Source organism: Rhincodon typus, chromosome 8 (genome assembly GCF_021869965.1).
Source record: "Rhincodon typus isolate 14 chromosome 8, sRhiTyp1.1, whole genome shotgun sequence".
NCBI classification, from domain to species: Eukaryota; Metazoa; Chordata; class Chondrichthyes; order Orectolobiformes; family Rhincodontidae; genus Rhincodon; species Rhincodon typus.
Genome location: NC_063339.1, coordinates 41,875,148 through 41,903,009, shown reverse-complemented (window position 1 = coordinate 41,903,009; position 27,862 = coordinate 41,875,148). Strand labels below are relative to the sequence as shown.

The 27,862-nt window shown below is 41.1% G+C and overlaps 1 protein-coding gene across 1 annotated transcript; it reads right to left on the bottom strand.

The window, feature by feature from the left end:
- Positions 1 to 13,479: 13,479 nt before the first annotated feature.
- Positions 13,480 to 25,259, bottom strand: ptger2a (prostaglandin E receptor 2a (subtype EP2)). The gene is made up of 2 exons (XM_020531876.2): positions 23,945 to 25,259; positions 13,480 to 15,554 (listed from the first exon to the last, which is right to left on the bottom strand). The coding sequence occupies exons 1-2, from the start codon at positions 24,725 to 24,727 to the stop codon at positions 15,327 to 15,329; spliced, it is 1,011 nt and encodes a 336-aa protein (XP_020387465.1). The 5' UTR covers positions 24,728 to 25,259; the 3' UTR covers positions 13,480 to 15,326.
- Positions 25,260 to 27,862: the final 2,603 nt, after the last annotated feature.

Below are 27,862 nucleotides of genomic sequence, written 5' to 3'. Positions count from 1 at the left end.
AGCAAATACAAAGCAAGGACTATGGGCAACCTTTACTCTCTATATTGTGAAGAAAATCCTGTTTCCTGGCTCTCCATGAATAAGTACAGATGAAATGCCTCCTTCTACGTCCACAGCCCCAGTTTTATTTCTTTGTCACTAAAAGGCATGCTATGAAGGCATAGTATTTATTGCTGAAAAAGTTATCAAACTGGCAATTTATGATTCTTTTATGTTTTTTGAAAATGTATCCCTTAGTGGTGCCTGTCTGTCTGTTAGTGTGTGAGTGAAGTTTGCTGATCAAAGAAGATTGGGCTTAGATTAGAGATATTAATTAGATTGGTTTGTATTCATCTCTGTTCTGCTAAAGTTATATTATTAAAGTTGTTAATTTTTATTTGTTTTTAAAGTTGGTGTAGAGATTTGTTATTTTCAAAGTCTGATCAGGAACAATTGAGCAATTTTTTGAGGGTCATTGAATGTTTTAATTTCACTGTGTTATGAATCCAACACAATGATTGTGGGTCTGATTTGGTTTAGTTTATAATCCCTGTGTCATAAAATCTGGTCAAGAAGTGAACAAAGTGAAATGTACCTGTTCAGTGCCCAGGCATAGGGAGATCAGAAAATGCAGCCTACAAAATTATCATGAATACCTAAACATGCTGGCCCTGAAAATTGGTGGGCTGCAAATCTGGTTGGAATCAAGACACTCATACCTACATCTTTGTAGTTTATAAGGCATGTGAGGTATGTAAGAAGAGGTGGCAAGTTTGAAAAGAGTCTGGCGAGAGAAATGAAGCTTCACTCTGAATGCATTGCTAGGATAGGAGGCAGCAAATTTTAAAAGACTGTGGTGTAGGGGGAGAAGCTTCATTGTAAGTACAATGCCAAGAGGGGAGATAGCATGGTTTAAAAGAATATGGTGAGTGGGAAGAAACTTTATTTGAACACAGCTTCAAGAGAAGCTAATATATTCAAATATGTAAAATGGGAAGTATTCCTTCATCATAGCTTTCAGTAAAAGGATTGAGAAAGGTTCTTGCAAAACTTGAGTCTTGCCAAGAGGCTACAAATCCTCAGATAAAGCACCTTATTCATGAAAAAATCCATCAGTTTAGTTACAGTTTAATGGAATGCAGCACATGTATTTACATAAATGAAATAATTTTAGTTTGCATATTGCAGCAGCTGTCTAATGGTTCTTTGCCTGAATGAGGTAGCATACAGCGAAGGCAATATATACATGCTGCTACTTGACCTTGAATACATATAAAAGGTAATTTTTGGAGCATTGTCTTATTCTCCCCATGTTAAATTGAATTTTCTATTGTGTGCTCGCCTATGTTTCATTTGGGTCAACAATGTGGAAAATAAAACTGGCAAGAATAATAAAATTAGATGTAGAAATTTAAGAAAAAACAGGAGATCTAAAATTAGCACAGTTCAGCAGATCAATCAGCAAGTGTAGAATAAGTAGGCATTCAATAATCTGGGCTTGTAACCTTCTTCAAAACTGAAACAATGAGAGAGTAACAGGTTTATTAACTAAATGAGAAAAAGGAAGAAAGGAGACGAAATCTCAGACAAGCAAATACAGAAAAGGAAGCATTGATGGAAATATTTTGTGATTTAAAAAAATCATCCCAGTCATGTAATCGAAATAGACATCCAAGAAATAAAAAAAAGTACATAGATAAGAGAATGGATCTTGCTTAGAAAGCATGAGTGATGGAAAATATAGTAAGTCAGGGAACCATATTTGAAATTAAAACAAGTTTGAAACTTAAAAAGAACATGCTCTGAAAAGTGAAAGGATCAGCAAATTGTAAGTATATAGCACCAGACTCATAGAATCCCTACAGCATGGAAGCAGGCCATTCAGCCCATCAAGTCCTCACCAACTACCTGAAGAGCATTCCAACCAGACCCTATCCCTGAAATCCTGCATTTCCTGCGGCCAATCCACCTAGCCTACACATCTTTGGACTGTGGGAGGAAACCAGAAAAAACTCACGCAGGCACGGGAAGAATGCGCAAACTCCACACAGATAGTCACCCAAGAGTGAAATCAAACCCAGGTCTCTGGTACTGTGAGGCAGCAGTGCTAAACCCCGAGTCACCATGCCACCTTTTGATTGTCTAGCCACTTTGTTTCTTTTAAGGGCTTCTCTCAACTTAAATTTCCAATCCATTCTTCCCTCTAACCAGTCACCAACATCCTACTGCTACATCATCTGCTGTAAATGGATGGAAACATTGGCCCAGGTTTTCATAGAGACAGGAAGCTGCACAAATCCCATCCCAACTGACAGATCCAAGCATTGTCAGTAGAGAAAAGGGGATGGGCATGGTTTACATGAGGGAAACCTGAACTCTGTTGTCTCTCTACAAATACTGCCAGACCTGCTAAGTATTTTGTATTTTTAATTTAGTCACATATTCCTCTTCATATGCATTAGATGAGAATGAGATTTGACCACATAACATTTTTTAACAGCATGGAAGCAGGCCATTTGACCTATCTGGTCCACATTGATCCTTTGAAGAGAATCCCACCCAGACCCAACCTTCCTGCATTGCCCATGGCTAATCCACCTAGCCTGCACATCTCTGGACACTGTGGACAATTTAGCATGGCCAAGCCACTAAACCTGCACATCTTTGGACTGTGGGAGAAAACCGGAGCACCCGGAGGAAACCCACGCAGACATGTGGAGAATGTGCAAACTCCACACAGACAGTCGCCCGATGCTGGAATCAAACCCAGGTCCCTGGCACTAGGACGCCACAGTGCCAACCACTGACTCCACCGTGCCACCCTTGATATATGAATATTTTTATGAATTAGAACTTGAGCAATATACAAGTGTGGCTTGGATCGTTAAAGAATTCTGACAGATTTTCTCCCATATGAGGAGACCAATAGCCTTTGAAAAATTTGCTTGTTTGGCGGGAGTTATTGATGTAAACATACATGATAAAACAGTGCTACGTTTTCCAACCCTATCTGCACTCATCACCCAATTTGCACCCTAGTTCTGCTGGATGCACAAGATGGTCATATCAACCATATCATAAAAGAAGTGAGTCTCCCCCTGTCTCTGGCTTTTCCAGGAGGGTATCCTGGTGCTTAAGGCAGCAGTTCCAGAACGCAGCTCACTACCAGCTTTTCAAGGGCGACTAGGGATGGACAATAGATACCAGCCAGCCACCAATGCCCATGTCCCACGATGCCCACAAGGGAATGAAAAAAATCAAAGGTTTGTGGATTTTCAGGCATGTCTCTAATTTTATTCTGCAAAGCCTTCTCCAGTGATACACCAACACAAACCATCAACTGAACCTCTTAATCACTCACAAGTTATAGATACATAGCTCTTTCACAGGCTTCTAAACATTAAGACATAATATGCCATATTGACTTCCATTTAAGAGCACAAACTACTCTTTCCATTCTCATGGTATTGCATTATAGTTAGCAAATTAACTTCCTTCACCATCATCATATGACTCATTACCCACAATGTATTGCAAAATTGTATCATATTTCTTCTAATATCATCAGCTGAAAGTAAGGAAATGGTGACAATTCAGTGCTACTATGTAGACATAAGGTGGGGGCTTTTTCTCTGTTCGATAAAATAAGTAATATGGGGAATTCCCTCTAAGTGTTGATTTAAGTAACGTCTTTCATAGGGATCATTGGAAACTTCCGATTCAATATGACATTGCAAATCCTGAAAATAATGGAAGTCACATATAAACTAATTTGATAAATAGAACTGAAGGATTGATAACTGGAAAATAAGCCTTCATTTACTGAATATTTTACACACACTTTTTGATATGTCATGCCATCTTTGCAGATAAAAGTGGAGGTTATATGTATGGGTATATTGGATCACCTGGGCACTATACTCGTGGTAGCACCCATTGCTGTTCCTGAAGTCCCCTGTAACAGGAAGACATGAGGATCATTAGGATAGCATACCCATTGATGTGGACATCTACCAGCTTAAGGGTATGTGGAGAGAGAGAATAGATGACCAACAAGAAATCAAGAAGGACCTGACAGGTAGCGTCAAAGTCCCATGACTCTATCTCACTTTCCCACCAATTTTCTGTTCCGAATGCTCCTTTGCGTTCTGCATCTCTTCATCAATGACCCATCCACAGTCATATGATCAGAAGTGAGGGTGTTTGCTGATGACTGCGTGCTGTTTAGAGCCTTTTGAGATTCCTCAGAGACTGAAGCAATCCATATCCAAATCTGGACAACATTCAAGTTACAACATTCAGAGGTAAGTTACATTCACACCAAAACGAGCATATGAGAAGATCCATCTCCAGCAAAAAGAGAATCTAACAATATCCTCAACATTTAATATTATTACCATTACTGAATACTCCACTATCAATATCCTTGGGATTAATATTGACCAGAAACTTAACCAGACCAGACATATAAATATTGCTGCTAAAGGTGAGTGTAGGTGGGGATTTAGGGAGGGGATAGGTCGGTCCAGGAAGGACGGACAGGTCAAGAAGGTGGGATGAGGCTACTAGGTAGGAGATAGGGGTCAGGCTTGAGGTGGGAGGAGTGGATAGGTGAGAGGACAGGTTAGGGAGGCAGGTACGAGCTGGGCTGGTTTTGGGATGAGGTCGGGGGAGGGGAGATTTTGAAGCTTGAGAAGTCCACATTGATACCATTGGGCTGCAGGGTTCCCAAGTGAAATATGAGATGCTGTTCCTGCAACCTTCGGGTGGCATCGTTGTGGCACTGCAGGAGGCCCAGGATGGACATGTCGTCTGAGGAATGGGAGGGGGAGTTGAAATGGTTCGCGACTGGGAGGTGAAGTTGTTTGTTGCGAACCAAGCGTAGGTGTTCCACAAAGTGGTCCCCAAGCCTCTGCTTTGTTTCCCTGATGTAGAGGAGGCCACAACGGGAACAGCGGATACAGTATACCAGATTAGCAGGTGTACATATTCCTCCTCCTTGACCTGTCCGTCCTCCCTGGACCGACCTATCCCCTCCCTAACTCCCCACCTACACTCACCTTTACTGGCTCCAACCCTGCCTCCTTGACCTGTCTGTCTCCTCTCCACCTATCTTCTCCTTTATCCATCTTCTATCTGCCTCCACCTTTCTCCCTATTTATTTCAGAATCCCCTTCCCCTCCCCCATTTCTGAAGAAGGGTCTAGACCCGAAACGTCAGCTTTCCTGCTCCTCTGATGCTGCTTGGCCTGCTGAGTTCATCCAGCTCTACACCCTGTTATCTCAGATTCTCCAGCATCGGCAGTTCCTACTATCTCTATATAAATATTGCTACTACAACAGTATTGTGGATTAGGAATTGTGTGGTGAATAATCAAACTTTCTGCCTCCCCAAAATGTGTGCATCATCTATTAAGGCAATAATTAGGAGTGAGATAGAATACTCACAAAGACTGTTTTGTCAGCATCATGCCAAACTTCATCAGGTAGAAGGGAAAGGGCTGCAAATGCTCAGCAATACCATCACCTGCAAGTGTTCCTCTCCACTTTTATTTGAAACTATATTGCTGTTCCTTCATTGTTCATCAATAACCTTACTTCCAACATTGCATCAGAAGTGAGAAGATTTGCTTATGGTTACACTGTGTTTAGTGCTATTTTGCAGTTCCTCGGATACTGAAGCAGTTCATATACAAATGCAGCACTGCTGGTCTAATGCTGGAACTCCATCCTTAACAGCTCTGTGGATGTCTTTACTCCACATGGACTGCTGCAATTCAGGAAAGCAGGTTATCATCACCTTCTCAACAGCAGTTAAGGATTTGTAATGACATTGATGTTTAATGGGCAAATAAAATAAATACCTATTTTAATTCACTCACAGGATTAGGGTGCCAACTAGGCCCACATTTATTGCCCATACCTAATCACCAAGAGGATAGTTAAGAGTCAACCACATTGCTGTGAGGCTGGAGTCACATATAGGACAGACAAGATAAGAATGGCAGATTCCTTCCCTAAAGGACATTAGTGAGCCAGATGGGTTTTTCCTGACTGTCAGCAATGGATTCATGGTCATCATTAGACTCTTAATTCCGGATTTTTTTTTATTGAATTCAAATTCTACCATGGTGGGATTTCAACCCAGGTCCCTAGAACATTAGATGAGTTTCATGGATTAATAATCTAGCAATAATACCACTAGGCCATCACCTCCCCAAAGAAATGCTTGGTTAGATTTCACATCACTGTGCCCTTGGAAGTTCTGGACTCCCAGTGAGTTGCAGGGTGACATTTTTTTTAATGTAACTGCATGAAATGCTAATGCTCAGTAACTAACTGCTTTTTGAGGACATCTTGTGAAATCACAATTCCAGATGGAAACATTCTGACTTGCTCTATTTACTTCAGACCCAGAATCTCCAGTAGCCAGTCCTGCTAAAGTTTGAAAGATTGTAGCTGCATTCATACTCTTTTAGTCTGTATGCACTGTTGCCTGTCATGTGTGGCCTTCTCATTCAAAGGGATAGAAAAGAGATTTGTTTGGGATAAGGAATATGAGGGAAGCTATTAGTCAATTCAACAGCCAGCTTATGTGCGTGATCTGAGTCTATGAAAAATGCCCTGCGGTACAGTACACCTAATTGTTGCTTACCACATGCAGTGGGCCACTTGGCAAAAAAATGGTCATGGTAACAATACATGGTAGTCTGGCAAAGCCTGGACATTCAGAAACTTTTGAAAGTTATATGAGCCTTTTGCCAGAAAACTGTATATTCTGTATATTTCATTAACCCATCCATATAACTCACACCCTATCTTTACATTATAGAGTGAATGGAACTACAACTGTTTGGACTAAATGCTGTAATTTACTATTTTAAGATTAACTGCACATGTTAAATTGGTCTTTGTATTTTATAACAGCAACCTGGAAGAGTTGGAAGTCCTGGGTTTATATATAAAGACAGTGATGTATTCATCAAATCCAAGCTTTGGATGTACAGCCAATAATGTAAGATCACACCCTCAAAAACCAGAAAAAGTAACCTATTTATACAAGTTCTGGTGATAAATTGCCAGACAGTTCAACAGTAAATCAGTAAAACAAAATGGGATCTCAATAAATTGAATGCTGGAAATAATGTGAGCATATTTTTCTCACAAAAAGTTCATGCAGTTCCCAATCTTGATACACTGCAGATTTTATGATTCTATAATCAGTATGTTTAATTCTATGGAACATGGTACTTCCTTCACTTGGTTCTTCTGTTTGCAATCTAGAAAGTTAAAATCTAAACTTATCGCCATTTAGTCAATACTCCTTCATTTACCTCATTTTTTCCCTTTTTTAATGTTGTTGCTTACCTACACTTTTTATTGTCTTTATGTTGATTTTTCATGCCGTAAGAAAGTTCCCTATCACAAATAAAGGAAGCAACTTAAGTAAACTAAATCTTGGTCCTAGACTAGTCTTGAATTCCTAAAAGTGCACTTTTTTCTTGTCTATAATTATTTATAATCATACTAATGTAATATTTCAATTACTATCCTTAATAAATGATTCATGAAAATGTTGCAAACCATTTAACAGTGAAATGTGACTCATACAGGATACTAAAATCCTGGAATGAATTCTGTGGTTATTTCCCATTAATAAGAAAGATATAACCAATTCCAAAAATAAATTAAGATGTCTTGACTTCTACTAATGGCAATGGGATGACATTATGCAAACAGTAAGAACAAATTTCCTTTTCAAAGAGTACACCTGAGACAAAGTGCTTTTAAATCCCTCATTTGTTTTCCATTATGGTCAGCATGATTGAGAGATTGAGACCATGTAGTCTGACAAAAGATTAGAAAACTGATGAGATACTTGACATAGATTCATAAAATCATAGAATGGATGCAACATAGAACAAGTACATTTAGTCCATTGTGTTTGAGCCAGTTTTCTGTGTCCCTCTTCCCTGTCAGTTCCCCAGAGGCCTAAAAATTACTTATCTTTAGATAATTATCATTTTTAAAAATTGCCGTGTTGAACATAATTCCACTCTGACCAAGCAGTGCCTTCCAGAGCATAACCACCTGTTGCACCAAATGTTTTTTCTCATATTGCCTTTGTTTCTTTTGCCAAAATTAAATTGATGTCTTCTAGTTCTCAATCTTTCTAGGAACAATTTCCCCCACCTACCCAGACTGCGCATGATTTTTAACATCACTGCCAAAGCAGCTCTTTATCCATTATACTTAAAACAGAACAGCCCCAGTTTCTCTATTCTTTCACATAATCAAAGTTCCTCATGAAACCTTTCTGTACCCTCTCTCACGACTTCGTGTCCTTCCTACAGTGTGGTGCCCAGAAATGACAGATTTTCCATCATCTTTCACAGCATTTTGATGTCTCTGGCTAGGTCAGAATCCATGATTACCCTTCAGAAGGTGGTGGTGGTGATCTGCCTTCTGGAACTGTGGCAGTCCATGTGGTATAGATACACCTATAATGCTGTTGATATGTTCCAAGTCAGGATGGAGTGTGCCTTAACAGGGTGCTCACAGTGTTCCCATGCAACTGCAAGCCTTTCCCTTTAAAGCTTGGAAGATGCTGTTGAAAGAGCCTTGATAAGTTTCAACTATGCACCTAATCGATGGCATTTTGTGTTGGTAATAGAGGAAGCTAATGTTGTAAGTGGTGGATAAAATGCCAGTCAAACAGATGATTTTGTTTTGGATTTTGTTGAACTTGTTGATTATTGTTCAGAGCTACACTCATCCACACAGACAAGTGGAAAGCAATTTATCATATTTCGTTCTTATGTCTTATTGATTATCAGGAGATGAGTTACTTGCCACAGACTCCTAGCTTCTGACCTGCAGTTTTAGCAACTGTATACATATGGTTGGTCCATTTCACTTTCTGATCAGTGGTAACCCCTAGGATATTGAAAATGAATGTTCAATGAATTAATACCATTGAAATTCAATGGTCAATGGTTAGATTCTGTCTTGTTGGGGATGACCATTATCTGGCACTTGTGTGGCATGAATGATACTTACCACTTATCAGCCCACACCTGGAGGTTTTGCTGCATAAAGATATGGACTGCTCCAGCATCACATAAATTATACTAAACATTGTGCAATCATCAGTGATCATCCCCACCTCTGATCTTATGAGGGAAGCTGAAGATGGTTTGTGCAGGACACTACCATGAGAAACTCCAGCACTGATGCCTTGAAACTGGATGATTGATGTCCTACAAACACACCTATCTTCTTTTTGCGCTAAGTTTGTCTCCAATCAATGGAACGCTTTCTGCCTGAATTCCTGGGGATCCTTGATAACACACTCAGTCAAATGCTGAATTGATATCAAAGGTAGTCATGCTCAGCTCACCTCTTGGTTCCAGCTTTTTGATCATGTTTTGATCAATGCTGTATTGAAGCCAAGAGCTGAATGGCCCTGGCAGACTCAAATGGATTTTCATTGACCAGGCGCTGCTTGATAGAATAGCCAATGACTGCTACCATTGCCATACTAATAATTGAGAGTTGACTGATTAGCAGTAATTGGCCGCCTTGATTTGTCCTTTCCTTGTGCACAGGACATAGCTGGACAATTTTCCACATTGCCACGTAAATGCTAATTGTAACTATATTGGAGAAATTCAGCTAGAGCTGTGGCTATTTCTGGAACATTAAATACTACTAAAAACCAAAAGAACTGCCAATGCTGGAAATCAGAAGCAAAAACCGAAATTGCTGGAAAAGCTCAGCAGGTCTGGCAGCATCTGTAGAGAAAAATCAGACTTAATGTTTCAGGTCCAGTTCTGAAGAAAGATCACTGGACCCAAAACATTAACTCTGATTACCCTCCACAGATACTATTGATTGATTGATTGATTTATTGTTGTACTGAGATACAGTGAAAAGTGTTATTTTGCATGCTATAAGGTCAGATTGTACCATACAAAGTATATCAGAGTAGCAGAACAGAGTGTTGAGTGTGGTGTTACAGCTTCAGAGAAGGTGCAGAGAGAGAGAGAGATCAGAATTAATATTTGAGAGGGCAATTTGAAAGTATGATAACAGGGGGGAAGATGTTGTTCTTGAATCCATTCATACTTTTATATATTCTGCCCAATGGAAGAGGGTGGAAGAGAGTATAACTAGGGTGGGAGGGATGTTTGATTATGTTGGTTGCTTTTCCGAGGCAATGGGAAGTATAGATGGAGTCAATGGAAGGAAGGCTGGTTTGTGTGATGGACTGGGCTGTGTTCATGACTCTCTATAGTTTCTTGCGGTCTTGGGAACAGCAGTTGCCACACCACACTGTGATGCATCCAGATAGGATGCTTTCTATGGTGTATCTATAAAAATTGGTATGAGTTCTTGTGAACGCGCCAAATTTCCTTAGTCTCCTGACGAAGTAGAGATGTTGTTGTGCTCTCTTGACCATCACATCATTGTGGGTAGACCAGGACAGATTGTTGGTGATCATCACTCCCAGGAATTTGATGCTCCCAACAATCTCCACCTCAGCACCATTGGTGCAGACAGGGCCGTGCCCTCCACTCTGCTTCATTTGCTAACATTGATGGAGACATTGTTGTCTTAACAGAATGCCACTAAACACTCAATCTCTTTCCTGTGTTCTGTCTCATTGTTTGAGATCGAACCTACAACAGTGGTGTCTTTAGCAAGCTTGTAAATGGAGTTGGGGCAGAATTTGACCACAGAGACATGAGTGTACAAGGAGTACAACAGGGGGCTGAGTACACAGCCCTGCAGGGCGCCAGTGTTGAGAAATATGGTGGAGGAGGTGTTGTTGCCTATTCTTACTGATTACTTACTGGTCCATAGGAGGCAGAGGATCGAGTTATAGATGGGGGGTGAGCCAAGATCTAGGTCTCGGAGTTTAGAGATGAGTTGTTTTGGAATTACGGTGTTAGAGGTGGAACAGTAGTCAATAAGTAGGAACCTGATGTAGATATCCTTTTTATCCACATGTTCCAGGGATGAGTGTAGGGCCAGGGCAACGGTGTCTGCTGTGGATCTGTTGCACTGGTAGATGAATTGCAAAGGATCATAGCAATTTGGTCGGCTGGAATTCATGGAAAATAACACATGAAAATTCACTAAGACTTGCAAAAAGAAACCCTCTATGAAACTCACCAAAATTGATGCTTATTCAGTTTCTGAAGATTCAGCCCAATACCTCAGTTCAGCTAGTACCAGTGTCTTACACCATTTCATCAGAATTTCCTTGCTATTGTGTTGTATGCCTCTATTGATCTTGAATGCTTTACTGACCACTTTCTCAACCTGCCCTGCTACCTCCACTGATTTGTGTGCACATACCCACAACATTCTTCTGCACCTGCATCTTTAGAATTTTATTCTTTATTTAATATTGTAACACATGGCAAGCACTGCAGACTTATGAGTGGGAGACATATATTGAACTATGTACTGCTAAACATATTATCCACTGTATTTTTGTACAATAGGTTGTTATTCTTTTACAGAATGTTTTGAAACATGTTATGCAATGAACTTCTTGGTTAACAACAGAGGAATTACACTTGCTCTGTTGAGCATAAGCATCATAGTTGGGATGTGAAAATACATATAACCAAGAGTTTTTTTTATATGAGAGAGTAATGTTGTCCCCATGCACACTGAAGCATAAGGGACTACAAAGGTACACTACATTATTGCTACAGAAGAATATAATGTCAAAGTAACTAGCAGAACTGAGCTCCGGACCAGCTAAAAATCTACATTGCCTGACTACATGAAATAATGATAAAAGGGAAAGATAAGGATGGCAACAAATCCTGAGGCAGTCGTCAGAGCAGTGGGCCTTAAGACGTGGTTAGAAATAAAAGGCCCATTTTAAAAATGTGAAGAACCTAATACATTACTAATTGCACAGTTGCCCTGAACATAAGACAAAAATATATGCCACACCATGACCTATGCTCGTCATCATATTTAGAAGACTTTATAAGCCAAAGCTAACCATGAATTTATACTTCTTTTCTTAAAGGATTAATCTAGGAAAGACATTTATTATTCAACAGATTGCATTTTGTATAATCAGATATTTTACTGTTATTAATGCTATTCTAAACTTAGATCAGTGATCTGCAAATTGAGAAGGACTTTAAGAAAAGTAAACAACTTTATTTCTTAAAAAAATACTAAAATATTTTTCATATACACCTATAGCCCCTTTAGAAGCTTAAATGAGGTAGAGTGATATAAAAACGAAGAGAATAATTTTGCAGAAAATGGTTTTTATGCATTGTTCTCAAGATAATGAATATAAATTAGTTTTTTGCTTAAACCCTTTCAGCACATTGAGATTACCTCTGCATTTTCAACTGGAAAACTTAAATCATTTTCCTCCTCCCAAAACTAATCTAGTTTTTGTTTCTAAATAAATAGCGAAATTTCTCTGCAAGTCTTTAAAGCCTTTTGAATGAGGCATTTAATTTGCAATCCAAACTGTCATTTTTATGGCAGTTCTTAACAAGTTTCCTGTACCTATAATAAAACTAAATTTCATGACATTTCCACGTTGATTAAGAAATTTTCAGTGCATCTCACGTGAAAGATTGGAACAAGTAGATTTGGACGACAGACTACAAAATTATTCCAGATGTTGCCTTCTCCAATAAATGTTTATTCCTGCTCTGTTTAAATCAGTTTAAAGTCTTACAGTTCAGAGGAAAGCAGCCACCAAGTCTACTGCTCCCTGAACGACAAAAATATTCAACTTATGCCAAAATGAACAGTTTTCCTCACACAAGACAAGCAAAAGTGGCGTGGCTATAGAAAGACTGGTGATACTACTCAGTCAATAACTGCTGTTGTCCTGAAAGTCCCTATAGAAATCAGCAATGGCAATGAGCAGGATCTGACAGGAAGAACAATACCTGTTCTAGGTTCCAGACATGTGAAGCAAAACAAAGAATTACAGAGAGGGATGTGCAAGTTTACATCAGAAAAAAACATTGGAACAGGTTGGCATTCCGACAAGTCTCAGAAAATTTCATATTAGTCTTTATAAAATTCCACAACTTTGGGCCTTTTCTGGAGATTTCCATGACTTTACTTGGCCTAGAAAATTTTTCATGACCCAAGAGAATCCTGTCAAAGGTTTATTTCTGTATTAGGAGTGTCCTAGAAACTTTTACTGCAACAGTTGATATTTTCAATGCTGCATTAATTTGTGTTGGTGTGAAGGCGAAGATCAATTGCTCATCAAGCTTTCCCCATGCTGTGATACTAGAGCATCATGACTGAATACTTTCCTAACTCTCCCTTCAATCCCCCAACATCACTTCAGGTGTCCCAAGTACTGCAGTGGCTCAGGAAGACAGCTCACCACGACCTTCCCAAGTGCAGTTGGAGATAGGAAATCTATGCCAGCCTAGCTAGTAATGCCCACATTCCTATAAAAGAATGAAAAATGAAAAAAAAACCCAAAGCTTCCCTGCATGTTTATTAGAAAATCTGTTTACAACACATTAGAGAGATTCCATTAAACAGTGTGTAACCAAAATTAGAAATATATATTCACTCTATAACACACTCTATAACAATGGGGTGGCACGGTGGCTCAGTGGTTAGCACTGCTGTCTCACTGCGCCAGGAACCTGGGTTTGATTCCACCCTCGGGCAACTGTCTGTGTGGAGTTTGCACATGCTCCCCGTGTCTGTGTGGGTTTCCTCTGGGTGCTCTGGTTTCCTCCCACAGTCCAAAGATGTGCAGGTTAGGTGGATTGGCCATGCTAAATTGCCCCTAGTGTTCAGGGATGTGTAGATTTGGTGGGTTATAGGGGGATGGGTCTGGGTGGGATGCTTTGAGGATCAGTATGGACTTGTTGGGCTGAAGGGTCTGTGTCCACACTGTAGGGATTCTATGATCTATGATCATACAGCATTAATGAAATTTCAGGTGCAAGTTGATAGACCTGTATCATTCCTACTTTGATGTACTATTTTAGTGCACATGTCCAATTTTCAATAACTTTAGTCAACGTCTACTGTATATTTGAAACATTTTATCATGTCCATATCTGAAGGCTTATTCCATCAGCTGGTTTCAGAAACAGACTGGTTCCTTAAGTGCCCAATCCATAAATTAAATCAATGACTTATAATTAATATGCAAAACTATGTTTTCGCTAATTGAAATTCATTTAAAATATCTGCAATTCTGGAATCACCATATTAAACTGCATATAATGTTCTAAATCAAGTCTACAAAACTTTGGATTCAAAAGCAAACATGCAAATTATCCAAATGAACATTTGTAACACAAAAAAGTCAAAATCAATAACTTTTTAATTTAAAAAAATACACAATAAGTCAAATTTTGACTAAGTGAAAGGTGTTTTAACTATACAATAAAAGGAATCTATATAAAGTGTACTTTTAGCAGGTCAGTAGACTTTTTTTAAGCTCATCTAATTAGCCTAATGGCTGCATTCCAGAGCACTAAACTCTGATGAATCCAAATGCGTATGGTACCGGGCATTGGTAAAGAATTATCAACTGTTCAGTTGGCTTTCATTTGGGACTGTTTTGTGAATCTGTTCCAGCACAGAGAGATAGACACCCATTAGTCAGCTATGAATGACAGTGCATCCTATTCTGTTCTCCGGACTCAAATGTCAGCTTGGTAATAAATGACAATAGTCAGTCTTAATTAGTTAGTCTTAGTTTAAAACAAACAGAATAAATAACTATGTTTACTTTGTTCATAAAGTTTGGCACGTGTTGCAGATTTTAGCTTGAGTATCCTCATACCATAGATCTAGCAAAATGCACATATCTACATTTACCTGTGGAAACAAACTGCATACATAGCAAGGATACATCAAATAACCTGAATGGTAATGGGAAGGTTAAATACTTTTTAAAAGACTAAAAAATTTGAAACGTTTGTGTAGAAAAATAATTTAAACTGTATCAACAATTACATTTTCTGAAATTAAAAATATGAACATCAAAGTTCTTTTCCCAAATGCATGAAAAAAGTCAAAATGGCATAAATATGGAGAAGGGTCATATTGGACTTGAAACATTAACTATATTTCTCTCTGCACAGTTGATGTCAGACCTGCTGATTTTCTTCAGCACTTTCTGTTATTATTTCAGGCTTATGAAGTTTGGCAGTCAGTGTCTGTATGATTGTAAGGACCAAGTCTTCTGTACAGGTTGCCACATGCTGATTTCTTTCAAACAGATTGGTTGATGACCACTTGATTTCAGAAAACATCACCTTCATTATGATTAAAGCATCAGGACTGTCTGCTCCAAAATGACTCTTACTGGAATGTTTCATTCCTTATGAAAGCTGTAGTCTGCACTTGGTGTCCTCTAGATGTAATTTTACAGCACAATACCTTGGACAATGTCTTTTTAACGACAGATGTATTCAGAATAATAAAAACCCAAGGATCAATTATTGAGTTAAATGACAAGCATCGGAGTGCTGTAAGGTCAGCAGCATAGTTCTGCTCATTCGGAGAAATTGCCCCAATGTATGCACGAACCTAGAATAAATATAAAGAAATGAAACACAAAATTACACAAAATATACAGTGCAAAGTCAGGCCTCCTCTCGAGGCTCCTTCTATCTGTCATCATTTAATTAAATTCCTTCTTCCTCACATGATCTTGTGGCTTCCACTCACATGATCTTGTGGCTTCCACTTAGATTTACCAATACCATTCACCTCAACGACTCCCTGCGCTAGTGAATTTCACATTCTTACCATTCGCTGGGTAGATGTTTCTTCTGAAGTTCATACTTTAATCCTCAGTGACTATCTTATATTGATGGTCTCTAGTTATTTTTCTTCACCATCATTTTAAAGAGTCTATTAAGCCTTCTCCTTTCTCTTTTCACAAGGAAAGAGAGTCATTTGTATAGTGATTGATCCACTTGCAATTTGGTTACAGCAGGAGACTCCCATGGGAACAGTTGGAATGCTCTAATGATATCTTCAAAGCATCCCTGAACACCCCCAACAACTCATGGCAGTCACTGGATTGTGACCAATCAAAATGGAAAAGGCTCACAGAAGGATGAACTGATCTTATCGTGGAATTTGGTTGGGAATGCACAGAGGTGACATTAAGGCATCAGAGAGAGCACATACAACTCCAATAACTTATCTACCAAATCTTTCAAGCATCACTTGACGCACATGTGGTAGAATCTGAAGGTCACACAGTGAACTTATTGGGCTGTAATTCACTGAACGATATGTTGTTTAACAGACCGATTTATCTGTATGTTGGATTTGCAGGAAAAGAGTTTCAGAGATTGTTAAGTGTTTTATGCAGATCTATAGATTACCATAAATACCAGTTTCCATCCTTCCTTTCTGAAACCCTTCCGTGTCCAGATGCCAAATCCTTACTTGGGGAAAAACCCAGATTTTTTTTTGTGAATAAATCCACAATCAAATTAACTAGTCACCCAACAAACACTGCTCACCAGGGGCTGTTTGATAAAAAAAAACAAAAAGGGGATAAACAAGAGAAGGGACTAAATCATTGTGCTGTTGGAGGGGAAAATAATGCATACCAGCTACTGACCTACCTATCCTTAAGGCTTTAAGGTTATTGGTAGAACCTCAAAAAAGGGAGTAATCAAGGGAAGGACTAAATCAATACACTGTCAGAGAGGAAGTAATAGACCCCAGCTCCAATGATGCCCACCTCTCTCTGAAAGCTTCAAGGACACTTTTGGACACCATGTGCTTTCTCTCCAGGGCAGACCCCAACTCCCTTTCTTATTATTCAAAATACAGCTCTTTCCATCTTTAATTTAGTAATCCACTGTCAATTAAAACACCAATTACCAACATTGCCCACCAGGGACAGTGTGACAGAACCCAGCTTTTCTTTAATTTTAGAAACTGTTATGGATCAGACCAAACCTCTTCACAAACATCAAGGAGACAGCCAAGATCGTAACTTTTATCTTATTTAAAAGCAAGAGTAAAGTTCCCATCATTGCCAATCATCTATCTCAATGCTACTTTTTCACACTATTGCCCTATCTCTTGAAATCATTAGTATCTAGAAATCTATCAATCTCTGCCTTGAGTATATACAATAATTGAGCTTGCACATCCCTCTGGGGTAGAGAAGTCTAAATACACACCAGTCACTGAGTGAAGAAATTCCTCCTCATCTCTGTCTTAAATGACCTGCCCCTTATTCTAAGACTGTGTTCCCTGATTCTAGTACACTCGTCAGGGAAACATCCTTTCTGCATTGATCCTGCCTAGGCATTTAAGATTTCTATAAATTCATCCATTAATTCCCCTAAATTCTAGCACATATAGGCCAAGTTTCCTCTATCTTTACTCATGGAAAAGTCCTGCCATCTCAAGATTGGTTTGGTGAACCTCCATTACGCTCCCACTATGGTAAAGAGACCAAAACAGCATATAATACTCCAGATGCAGTCTCACCTAATTTCTTGACAACAAAGCGTGACATAGAGTTATACAGCACGGAAACAGACCCTTTGGTCCAACCAGTCCATGCAGTATATAATCCCAAACTAACCTAGTCCCACCTGCCTGCTTCATGGTCCATATCCTGCCAAATTTTTCCTATTCATGTATGCATCTAAGTGTCTTTTAAATATTGTAACTGCCCACATCCACCATTTTCTTTGAAACACGCGAGCCACCCTCTGTGTAAAAAATTTGCCCCTCATGTCTTTTTTAAATCTCTCTCCTCTCACCTTAAAAATATGCCCCCTAGTCTTGAAGTCTCCCATCCTAGGGAAAAGACACCTACCACTAACCCTATCTATACCCCTCATGATTTTATAAATCTCTATAAAGTCACCTCTCAACCTCCTAAGATCCCGTGAAAAAATTCCCAGCCTATCCAGCCTTTCTTTATAACTCAAACTTTCTGTAGCTGTCAACATTCTGGTAAATCTCTAGCTTAATAATATCCTTCCTGTAACTGAGTGACCAGAACTGGACACAGTACTCCAGAAGAGGCCTCACCAATGTCCTGTACAACCCCAACATGACTTCCAAACTTCTATACTCAAAGAACTGAGCAATGATGGCAAGTGTGCTAAATGCCTTTTTAATTACCCTGCCTACCATGACACAAACTTCAAAGAGTTATGTACCTGAACCTCTAGGTCCGCTGTTTTACAATACTACCCAAGGCCCTACCATTAATTGTATAACCCCTTTCTCCCCTGGTCCAGACCCTGCCCACTTAAATCCACGATTCCTCTGACGCTTTGCACCAGTTTCAGACTTTCCAGTTTGCCGGCTCCAGCTGCCTCCTCTTTACCAGTCCCTTCACATGTCCATCCCCCACCAGGATGGTCTCAGGGCTCTCTGCTTCTTCCTGGAGCAAAGGCCTGAACGGCCCCAGCTCACCACCACCCTCCTCTGGTTGGCCAAGCAACTCCTCACCCTGAACAATTTCTCTTTTAACTCCTCTCATTTTCTTCAGGTCAGAGGGGTGGCCATGAGTACCCTCATGGGCCCGAGTTATGCCCGTCTCTTTGTGAGGTACGTGGAACATTCCTTGTTCCTGTCCTATTCTGGCCCCCACCCACAACTTTTTCTCTGATATATCGAGATATCATCAGTGCTGCTTCCCTCTCTCATCCAGAAACGGAAAAGTTCATCGATTTTGCTTCCAATTTCCAACCCGCCCTCACTTTCACCTGGTCTGTCTCTCACTGCTCCCTTCCCTTCCTCAACATCTCTGTTTCCATTTCTGGGGATAGACTGGCCACTAATATCCACTATAAACTCACCGACTCCCACAGCTACCTGGACTATACTTCCTCGCATCCTGCTTCCTGTAAAGCCTCCATCCCATTATCTCAGTTCCTCCGTCTCTGTCGCATATGTTCCAATGAGGCCAACTTCGACAAGACAGCCTCCGAAATGTTCACCTTCTCCAACCGAGGATTCCCCAGCTCCGTTGTTGACAGGGCTCTCAACTGGATCTGACCCATCTCTCGCACTTCTGCCCTCACCCCCTCTCTTCCCTCCCAGAACAGCGATAGGGTCCCCCTTGTCTTTACCTACCATACCACCAGCATCCACATCCAGTAGAACATCAGTCGCCATTTCCGGAACCTCCAGCGAGATGCCACCACCACATATTCCCCTCCCCTCCCTTGTCTGCCTTCCACAGGGACTGTTCCCTCCGGGACATCCTGGTCCACTCTTCCTTCACCCCCAACACCTGCATAGCCCCTTCCCCTGCAACCGCTGAAGGTGTAACACCTGCCCATTTACCTCCTCCATCCCCAGTATCCAAGGGCCCAAACACAGGTGAAGCAGCACTTTACCTGTACTTCACACAATCTAGTCTACTGCATACGCTGCTCACAATATGGTTTCCTCTACATTGGGGAAACAAAGAACACTGCTTCACAGAACACCAACGTTCTGCCTGCAAAAGAGACCCCAAGCTTCCAGTTGTCTGCCACTTTAACACATCACCCTGTCCCTGGCCAACATCTCTGTCTCAGGCTTGCTGCAGTGTTCCAGCAAAGCTCAGCACAAGCTGGAAGAACAACACCTCATTTTCCACTTGGGGATCCTGCAGCCCTCCGGACTCAATATCGAGTTCAATAATTTTCGGACCTGAACTCTTCCACGTCCTAGCCCCTTACCCCATACACTAGCCTACCATTACACAATACCTATTGTTAGCTATTAACTGTCTTCATTAACAGCTATTCACCCTCCTGGCCAGATCGTTATCCACTCCTTTATCTGTCCAACTGTTCTTCTTTCTCATTGGGCTCTATCCCCACCTATTATTTACTCCTTACCCCGTCCCCCCAACCTTGTCTTCTGCATATACACTGACATTTTCCTCGCTACCATCAGTTCTGAGCAACCTTCATAATAGATTCAAGTATTTACCCTACTACTGACATCCAGGCAACAATTGTGCAATTCCTGGATTTCTCCTTCCTTTCTCTCTCAAATTGAGATGTTATGTTTGCAACCTTCCAAACTGCAAACACCTGTTCTGGAACCTAAATAAAAACTGAAAGAACTGCAGATGGTGTAAATCAGGAACAAACACAGAAGTTGCTGAAAAAGCTTAGCGAGTCTGAGGAAGGGTCACCGGACCCGAAACGTTGACTCCGATGTTTTCTTCACAGATGCTGCCAGACCTGCTGAGCTTTTCCTGCAACTTCTGTTTTTGTTCTGGAACCTAAAACAGTTTGAAAGATAATAACCAAAGCATCCACCATCTCTGTTGCCTCTCTCACCCCTCTGCAATTTCAGTCCAGGGAATTTATTAATTTTCAGTTCCATTAATTTGTCCATTACTAATTTTTTACTAATACTAATTTCTTTTAAATCTTGGCCCCTTGGATCGCTATTACTTTTGAGAGATTTCTTAGATTTTCCTGTGAATACATCCATAAATTATTTATTTAGTTTCTATGCCATTTTCTTATTTCCCATTATATAATCTCCTGCCTATAATAGGCTTACATTTGTCTTTGCTAAGCTTTTCCTTTATATATTGCCTTACACGACTCTACAGTCCATTTTCATGTTTCTTGCTAGTTTACATTAATAGTCTATTCTGCTATTCCTTATTGCTTTCTTCGTCCTTCTTTGCTAAATTCTAACATGATGCGAATCCTCAGGCAATTTTTGGCAATTTTACAAGCCGCCACCTTTAAGCAAATTAATTATCTCACTTTTCCTGTGTGTTTTTGCGCCTTGAAGGAATGCATGAATGTAAACCACGTATTGATTATTTAACTGTCAGATATCACTTGTTTATCTTGGTACCTTTTAATGTATCCACCTATCCAGAGTCCGCACAACCTGTCATACATTCAAAATTTCCTTTGTTTGAATTTAAGACCCTAGTTTCAGATTGAACTACGTTGTTTTCAAAATAATAGAGGATTCTGTCTTATTTCTGTTACTCTTTCCTAATTTCTTGAAAAACATTATTAATTAGTCCTCTATCATTGTAAAAAAATGATATAAAGTGACCTGTTATCAAGTTGGCTGCTCAGCACACTGCCCTTGAACACTACGTTGTAAACATTCCAAAAATTAATCTTCCCCAAATCTCCACAGGATTGTTGCTTATTAGATGTCGCATATAGATTGAATTTACCCATGATTACTTCAGTGCTCATGTTACGTGCACCTCTAACTTCCTGGATTATACTGTGGACCACATTATGACTAGTGTTTGGTGGTCTGTAATCACCTCTTATCAATGTTCTCTGCCCCTTGCTGTTTCTCAGTGCCACCCAAATAAACTGTACATCCTGTTCTTCCAACTGAAAGTCCTCTCTCACAAATGTACTGATCCCATTCTTATTAACAGCACTACCCCACCTCCTTTTCCTTTTAGTCTGTCCTTTCTGAACGTTGGATATCCTCAAGTACTGAGACTCCAGCCTTGATTGCCCTTCAGCCAGGTCTCCACAATGGCAACTAAATCACACCTGTTTACTTCTGTTTGTGCTACCAAGTCACCTAACTTGTTGTAAATGTTGCATGTATTCAGATAGTGTCTTTAATTCTACCTTTTCAACATTAGAAACATAGAAAATAGGAGGAGCAAGCCATTTGGCCCTTTGACCCGCTCCAGCATTCAATGTGATAATGGCTTATCATCTAACTCAGTGCCCTGTTCCAGCTGTCTCCCCATATCCTTTGATCCCTTTAACTCCTTCTTGAAAACATTCAATATTTGGCCTCAACTGCTTTCTATGACAGAGAAGTCTATAGGCTCACCACTCTCTGGGTGAAGAAATTTCTCCTCATCTCAATCCTAAATGGCCTACCTCATATCCTTAGACTGTATCCCATGTTTCTGGACTCCCTGGCCATTTGAAACATTCTTTCTACATTACCTTGTCTAGTCCTGTTAGAATTTTATAGATTTCTATGGATCCCACCTCATTCTTCGACATTCCAGTTAATATAATCCTAATTGATCCAATCTCTCTTCATACTTCAGTCCTACCACCCCAGGAATCAATTCAGTAAATCTTTATTGCACTCCCTTCATATTGTGTCAAACTCTATTTGATGTTGGCATTTGTTTCTGCTTCCACTTTTGTTTGCTGTTTTTCTAATCCCATTGCCAGCTTTGTTTTGCATCTATCTGAATTCCCTTTCAAGTTTCCATTTCCCCTAACAAGCTGGTTTAAACGTTTTTCTGAGAACATGAGCAGATCCCCATGTGGGGATATTAGTCCCAGTCCTGCTAAACTGTGACTGTCCTCCTTGTGCAGGATTGGCCTGTCCCAGATGTGAACCAAATATCCCAGAAATCTTCCTACTCTCCAGCCACATGGTAATTTGCTCAAAATTATTATTTCTATACTCATTAGCATGTGGTAGTGAGAACAATCTTGAAGTTACTGCCTTAAAGGTCCTTATGTTCAACCTCTTTCCTTGCTGCCTAAGCTCTGCTTTTGGACCTCATCCCTCTTTTTACCAATGTCATTGGTACCAATGTTATTCATTACGTCTGGGTTGCATTCAACTTCTCCCAAAAAAATTTCTTCAGCTGCTCAGTGACATCCTTGTACCAGGTACTAGGATGCCACATATCATCCTGTAATCAGGTCTAAGGCCAGAAAAATGCCTTCTGCATTCCCCTAACAATTGCATATCCTACCCCAATTACCTTTTAACTCTCATCCACAACCACTCCTCCAAGGCCACATGTACATTTCATAGAATCCCTACAGTGTGGAAACAGGTCCTTCAGCCCAGCAAGTCCACATCGTCCACTCAGACCATCCTACCCAGGCCCATCCCCCTATAACCCACCTAATCTACCTGAACACTATGGGCAATTTAGCAGGGCCAATCCACCCAGCCTGCACATCTTTGGGCTGTGGGAGGAAACCGGAGCACCCAGACATGGGGAGAATACGCAAACTCCACACAGACATATGCCCGAGGGTGGAACTGACTCCGGGTTCCTGGTGCTGTGAGGCAGCAGTACTAACCACTGAGCCACCATGCGGCCCATTTTCCCAAAAAGCTAATCCACAAACTTTCTAGATCCTACATTTCTGAGGAATCACTACCCTCAATAATATCCAAAACGGAAATCCAGTTAGTGAGCAAGATAGACTCACAAGATTCTGGCACTACCTGCCTACTATTGCTAAACAATCCAGTTGTAACTTGTTCCTTTTCTGCCCATTGGCTCCTAACTTGCCCTGTGGCTGTGTAATTCTACATGCCACCCACATAGTTCTCACCTTTGTGGATTCATAATAATTAAATTGATAATATTAACTCAAACAAATCAAAGACTAAATGAATAAAAAATGTCACTAGCTTTGGGAATTAGACAGTATGTTAAGTTGAACAAATGCAATGTCTCTGGTCTATGAAAATGCCACTGTTGCTGGTATTGTAAAATATGTGTTATTTCTTTTAAGGGTAAAACATACTATTGGGTTTATAACTTTCTGTTGATATTCTCTGTCATGGACTTTGTGATTAAATTTCAGCTTTACGCCTTAAAGGTCTGCTTGTGCTTTCTAAGCTTTTCTCCATCCATTCATTTCCAAAAACTCTTAAGTTTCCATGGATGGTAACAAGTTGCTGTCACAAGCTGGACGGAAACTCTAAGAAGGTGCCTGGTGAGGTTGATTATACAATTCCTCAGTAAAATTCCCACGCTTTAATTTCAACTTGTTTCTTTGAGCAAATGAAATATTTTTTGTTACGTAAACCCTCTCAGTTCTCGATATTTTCCCTCACCCCGCTATTTTCTCACATTCAATTTAATAAACGAGGAAAACCCGTTGGCGCGTTTTGTTCCCATCAAGCACCACCCCACCCCAGGAGGGCACACGCCAAGTGCTGTGGGCGCGGGTTTTTCACAGCTGCGGGGCTAGCGTGACACTCACCGTGAGGGGCACAGAGCAGATCACGAAAGTTATCGTCATGATGGCTAAAAGAACCAGGTGGTCCACTTCCTCGGCCTGAGAGCCGCGAACGCTCCTCGTGTTGGACGCCCTGGAGCACCTCCGTGTCCTTTGCCTCCGGTACATGCGGCAGAGGTTGACAATAACCGATACATTGCACAGCAAGATGGAAACGATCAGCACCTTCATGAGGATGGCGTAGGACAGGGAGTAGACGCGGTGCTCAGTCCGCAGCGAGCGGGTGTGCATCATGATGAAGCACCAGGTCCCCGGGCAGTACTGAGTGTGTTTACCGAACTGGAAGAGCGGCAGGGAGCAGAAGATGATGCAGAAGATGTAGATGAGCGGGATGGCCACCAGCCCGGTGTGCCTGCTGGCATGCCGCGAGTAGAAGTAAGGGCAGCCAATGGACAGGCAGCGCTCAAGGGCCATGGCGAACAGGATGAACATGGAGGTGAGCCCGAAGAAAGCCATGGCGAAGGCGCAGTAGTCGCAGAGCCGGAGCTCGATGAGTGAGAGCCCGCGGGCGTAGGCGGTCAGCACCACGGGGCTGATGAGCATGGTCCCCATCAGGTCGGTGACGATCAGGCTGCTCACCAGGATGTGGAAGACGGATACTTGGTTGCGGCGGTCCCTCTTGTGCACCGCCAGCACCACCAGCGCCAACACATTGCCCAGGACGCCGGCGACGAACATGAAGGCGCTGGCTGACGGCCCGGCGCCAGCGATCACCTTCGTACTGTTAGCGCAGCTTTCATTGCGCATGGCGGGCCCGTCCGCTAGAGAGGCACACGCGGGAGAAAAAGGAGCTATCTGTCTCTCTCTTTCTCTCTCTGTTTCTCCTCAATCCGCGGGAAACTCTCTGACAGACCTCCTCGAAAAATCCAACACCGCACCAAACCAGCAGCTTTACCACCCGCCTCAAACTCAGGGACAAACACAGTTCCACTCCTTCCCACCTGAGGGAAAGAGCCACATATGGCTTTGAGACACTCTGTCCCACCCTCACCCCCTCAGTCCCTGCCTGACGTCAGGCTAATACCCCAACCCACCCAAATCCCAACCCACTCCACCTCAGAAAAAGCCTCGGTTATACTGATAACACTGGATGCTCTCTCGGTCTCCCCACCTCCCCACGATTATATTCCACCTTTCTCCCCACCACACACACACCCACACCAGCACGCTACTACCTCTAAGCTCACTCCCCCCGCCCCTCCTGCCAAATCTCCACGGAGCTGACTGTAAGACAGGGCTCGGGAACTCGCAAGTTGAATCTTGCGGCAAGAGGAGCCACTGGAAGTGTGGGAGGGGACAGGATGTGAGTAGTAACCGCTTTCTGAAGAGAAAACAGCCTTTTTTTTTCTTTGGCACCAAACCGTGAAAGGGCAGAATGACATACCTAAAAGATGATTTATACACCTTCAGAAGTATTTCCATGTGCAGTATAAATGCAGTGACGTGAAAACCCAGGGAAATTAAAAAAACACAAGTTTTTCGATTGTAACTGATGAATGTTAAATGTGTGACATTCATCATTGTTTACTGGTCACATTTAACCAGATTTCATAATAGATTGAGTCATTAAGTCAAGTGGCAAAAGACTTACAACGAAGTTTTAAGAAAGCAAAAGCAAATATAGAAATAGAAAACAGTATTAATCACTTCTGAGTTTCTGACGGAGGGTCGCTGAACCCAAAATATGATAACTTTCCACAGATGCTGCTAGGCCTGCTGAGCTTTTCTGCAATTTCTGTTTTTGTTTCTGTTAATCACTGACTTGTCTGAAAGTGTCTGAAGATGATGTGAAGATGTGGGTGTTGGACTGTGGTGGACACAGTCAAAAGTCACACTGCACCAGGTTATTGTCCAACAGGTTTATTTGAAAATGCCAGCTTTCAGAGCTCAGCTCTTTCCTCAGGCATAGTGTGAGACAGAGGGTATAAAACACAGAATTTGTAAGCAGAAAGGTTACAAGCCTAAAACTGGCCACCTCTTGTTGAATCTTTAATCGGTTAGGAAGGAGGCTAATTAATTATTTCAGGACAATGACTTGAGAGGAATTTCAGGACAATGACTTGAGAGGAATCTGGATTTTGCATTTTAATCAGTAGCCGCCTTCCTAACCGATTAAAGATTCAACAAGAGACGGCCAGTTTTAGGGTTGTTACCTTTCTGCTTATAAATTCTGTGTTTTATACCCTCTCTCTCACACTTTGCCTGAGGAAGGAGCTGAGCTCAGAAAGCTTGCATTTTCAAATAAACCTATTGGACTATAACCTACTGTCTGAAGATGCTGCTGCATGAGTGTGACTTTTTCTAAGAGGAACTCTTAGACTCATTGAATTAGTGACCACCTCCGCACCAACAAAAGCCTATGGGAAAGATCTTCTGCAAAAGGAAAGAGGCCATGCTATTGACCACAGAATCACAGAATTGTTACTGCATGGAGGCCGTTCAACCCATTGTATCTGCACCAATTCTGTTACCTAGTGCCAATGTGCTGTCTTTTCTCCATGTCCCTGCACACTCTTCTATCTAAATAATTATCCAATTCCCTTTGAACGCTTGAATTGAACCTGCCTCCACCACATTTCCAGGCAGTGCATTCCATACCCGAACAAGTCGCCATGTGTAAACGTTTTTTTTACACACTCTTGTTTAATTTGCATATCACTTTAAATCTATGCACTTTTTTTTTAATGAACAGGAACAGCTTCTCTCTATCTAACCCCTCATGATTTTGAGAACCTCTTTCAAATCTCTCAGTCTTCTTCTCTCCAGTTCTGACTTCTTCAATCTTCCTCGTAACTGAAGTTTCTCATTCCTGGAACCATTCTTGTAAATCGCTTCTGCATTATCTCCAATTCATTCAAATCTCTCCCCTAATGTGGATGCCACAATTGTGCATCATAGTCCAGCTGAGCTCTAACAAGCGTCTTGTCCAGTTCAACATTATCTTCCTGCTGTTGTACTCTTTGCCTCTATTAATAAATCTGAGAACACTCCATGGTTTATTAACTGCTGTCTTCACATGTCCTGCCACCTTCAATGTTCTATGCATATATACATCCAGATCCCTCTGCTCCTGCGCCCCCTTTAGAATTGTGCTGCCTATTTTATATTAACTTACAATGTTCTTCCTGTCAAAGTGCATCACCTCACACTTCTTTGCATTGAACTTCACCTGCCATCAATCTGCCCACTCCACCAACTTTTGGAGTTCTTCACTGTCCTCCTCACAAATTACAATTCTTCCAAGTTTAGTGTCATCTGCATTGATTCCAAGCCAATGATAGTTACATCCTTTAGATGCAGCCAATATTATTGCTACAGTCAGCAACAGGCACCAAACCAACAGAATCTGTAACTGGTGCCTTGCCGCACCAACCAAACAGCTCTCCAGCTTTTCTTGATCACTCCATGCAAAATGTGGCACCGAATGACATTGAGCACTCATGCGCATGAGATCTGGTCTCAAGACCAGACCAGAGAACAAACTAAAGGTAACCAACAAGACAGTACAACACCACAACACTGGTAGCAAGGAAATTATTAGGAATGTGAATACGAGCAAAAGGTCAAATTTTGGGAGATAACAAAGTTTTTCATATCTTTAACCTCACACAATGTCAATGGTATAAGGTGATCAGAAACTTCTGCAATCATTAATATATGTTCTGAAAAAAAACAGGACAACAGAGTCTGAAATTGACATAGAACATCATGCAAACATTTTTTGTGTACATTCAGGGGATGTGGGCCTTCCTGGATATTATTACCCACCCCTAGTGCCATTAAGAAGGACATATTACCACTCAGAGATAGCAGGAACTGCAGATGCTGGAGAATCTGAGATAACAAGGTGTAGAGCTGGATGAACACAGCAGGCCAGGCAGC

Excerpts from the sequence above, each read along its gene's own strand:
- ptger2a (XM_020531876.2), bottom strand. The coding sequence starts at position 24,727 with ATGCGCAATGAAAGCTGCGCTAACAGTACGAAGGTGATCGCTGGCGCC. Across the intron at positions 15,555-23,944 it reads TCTGCTCTGTGCCCCTCACG|GTTCGTGCATACATTGGGGC; the intron begins GTGAGTGTCACG and ends TATTTATTCTAG.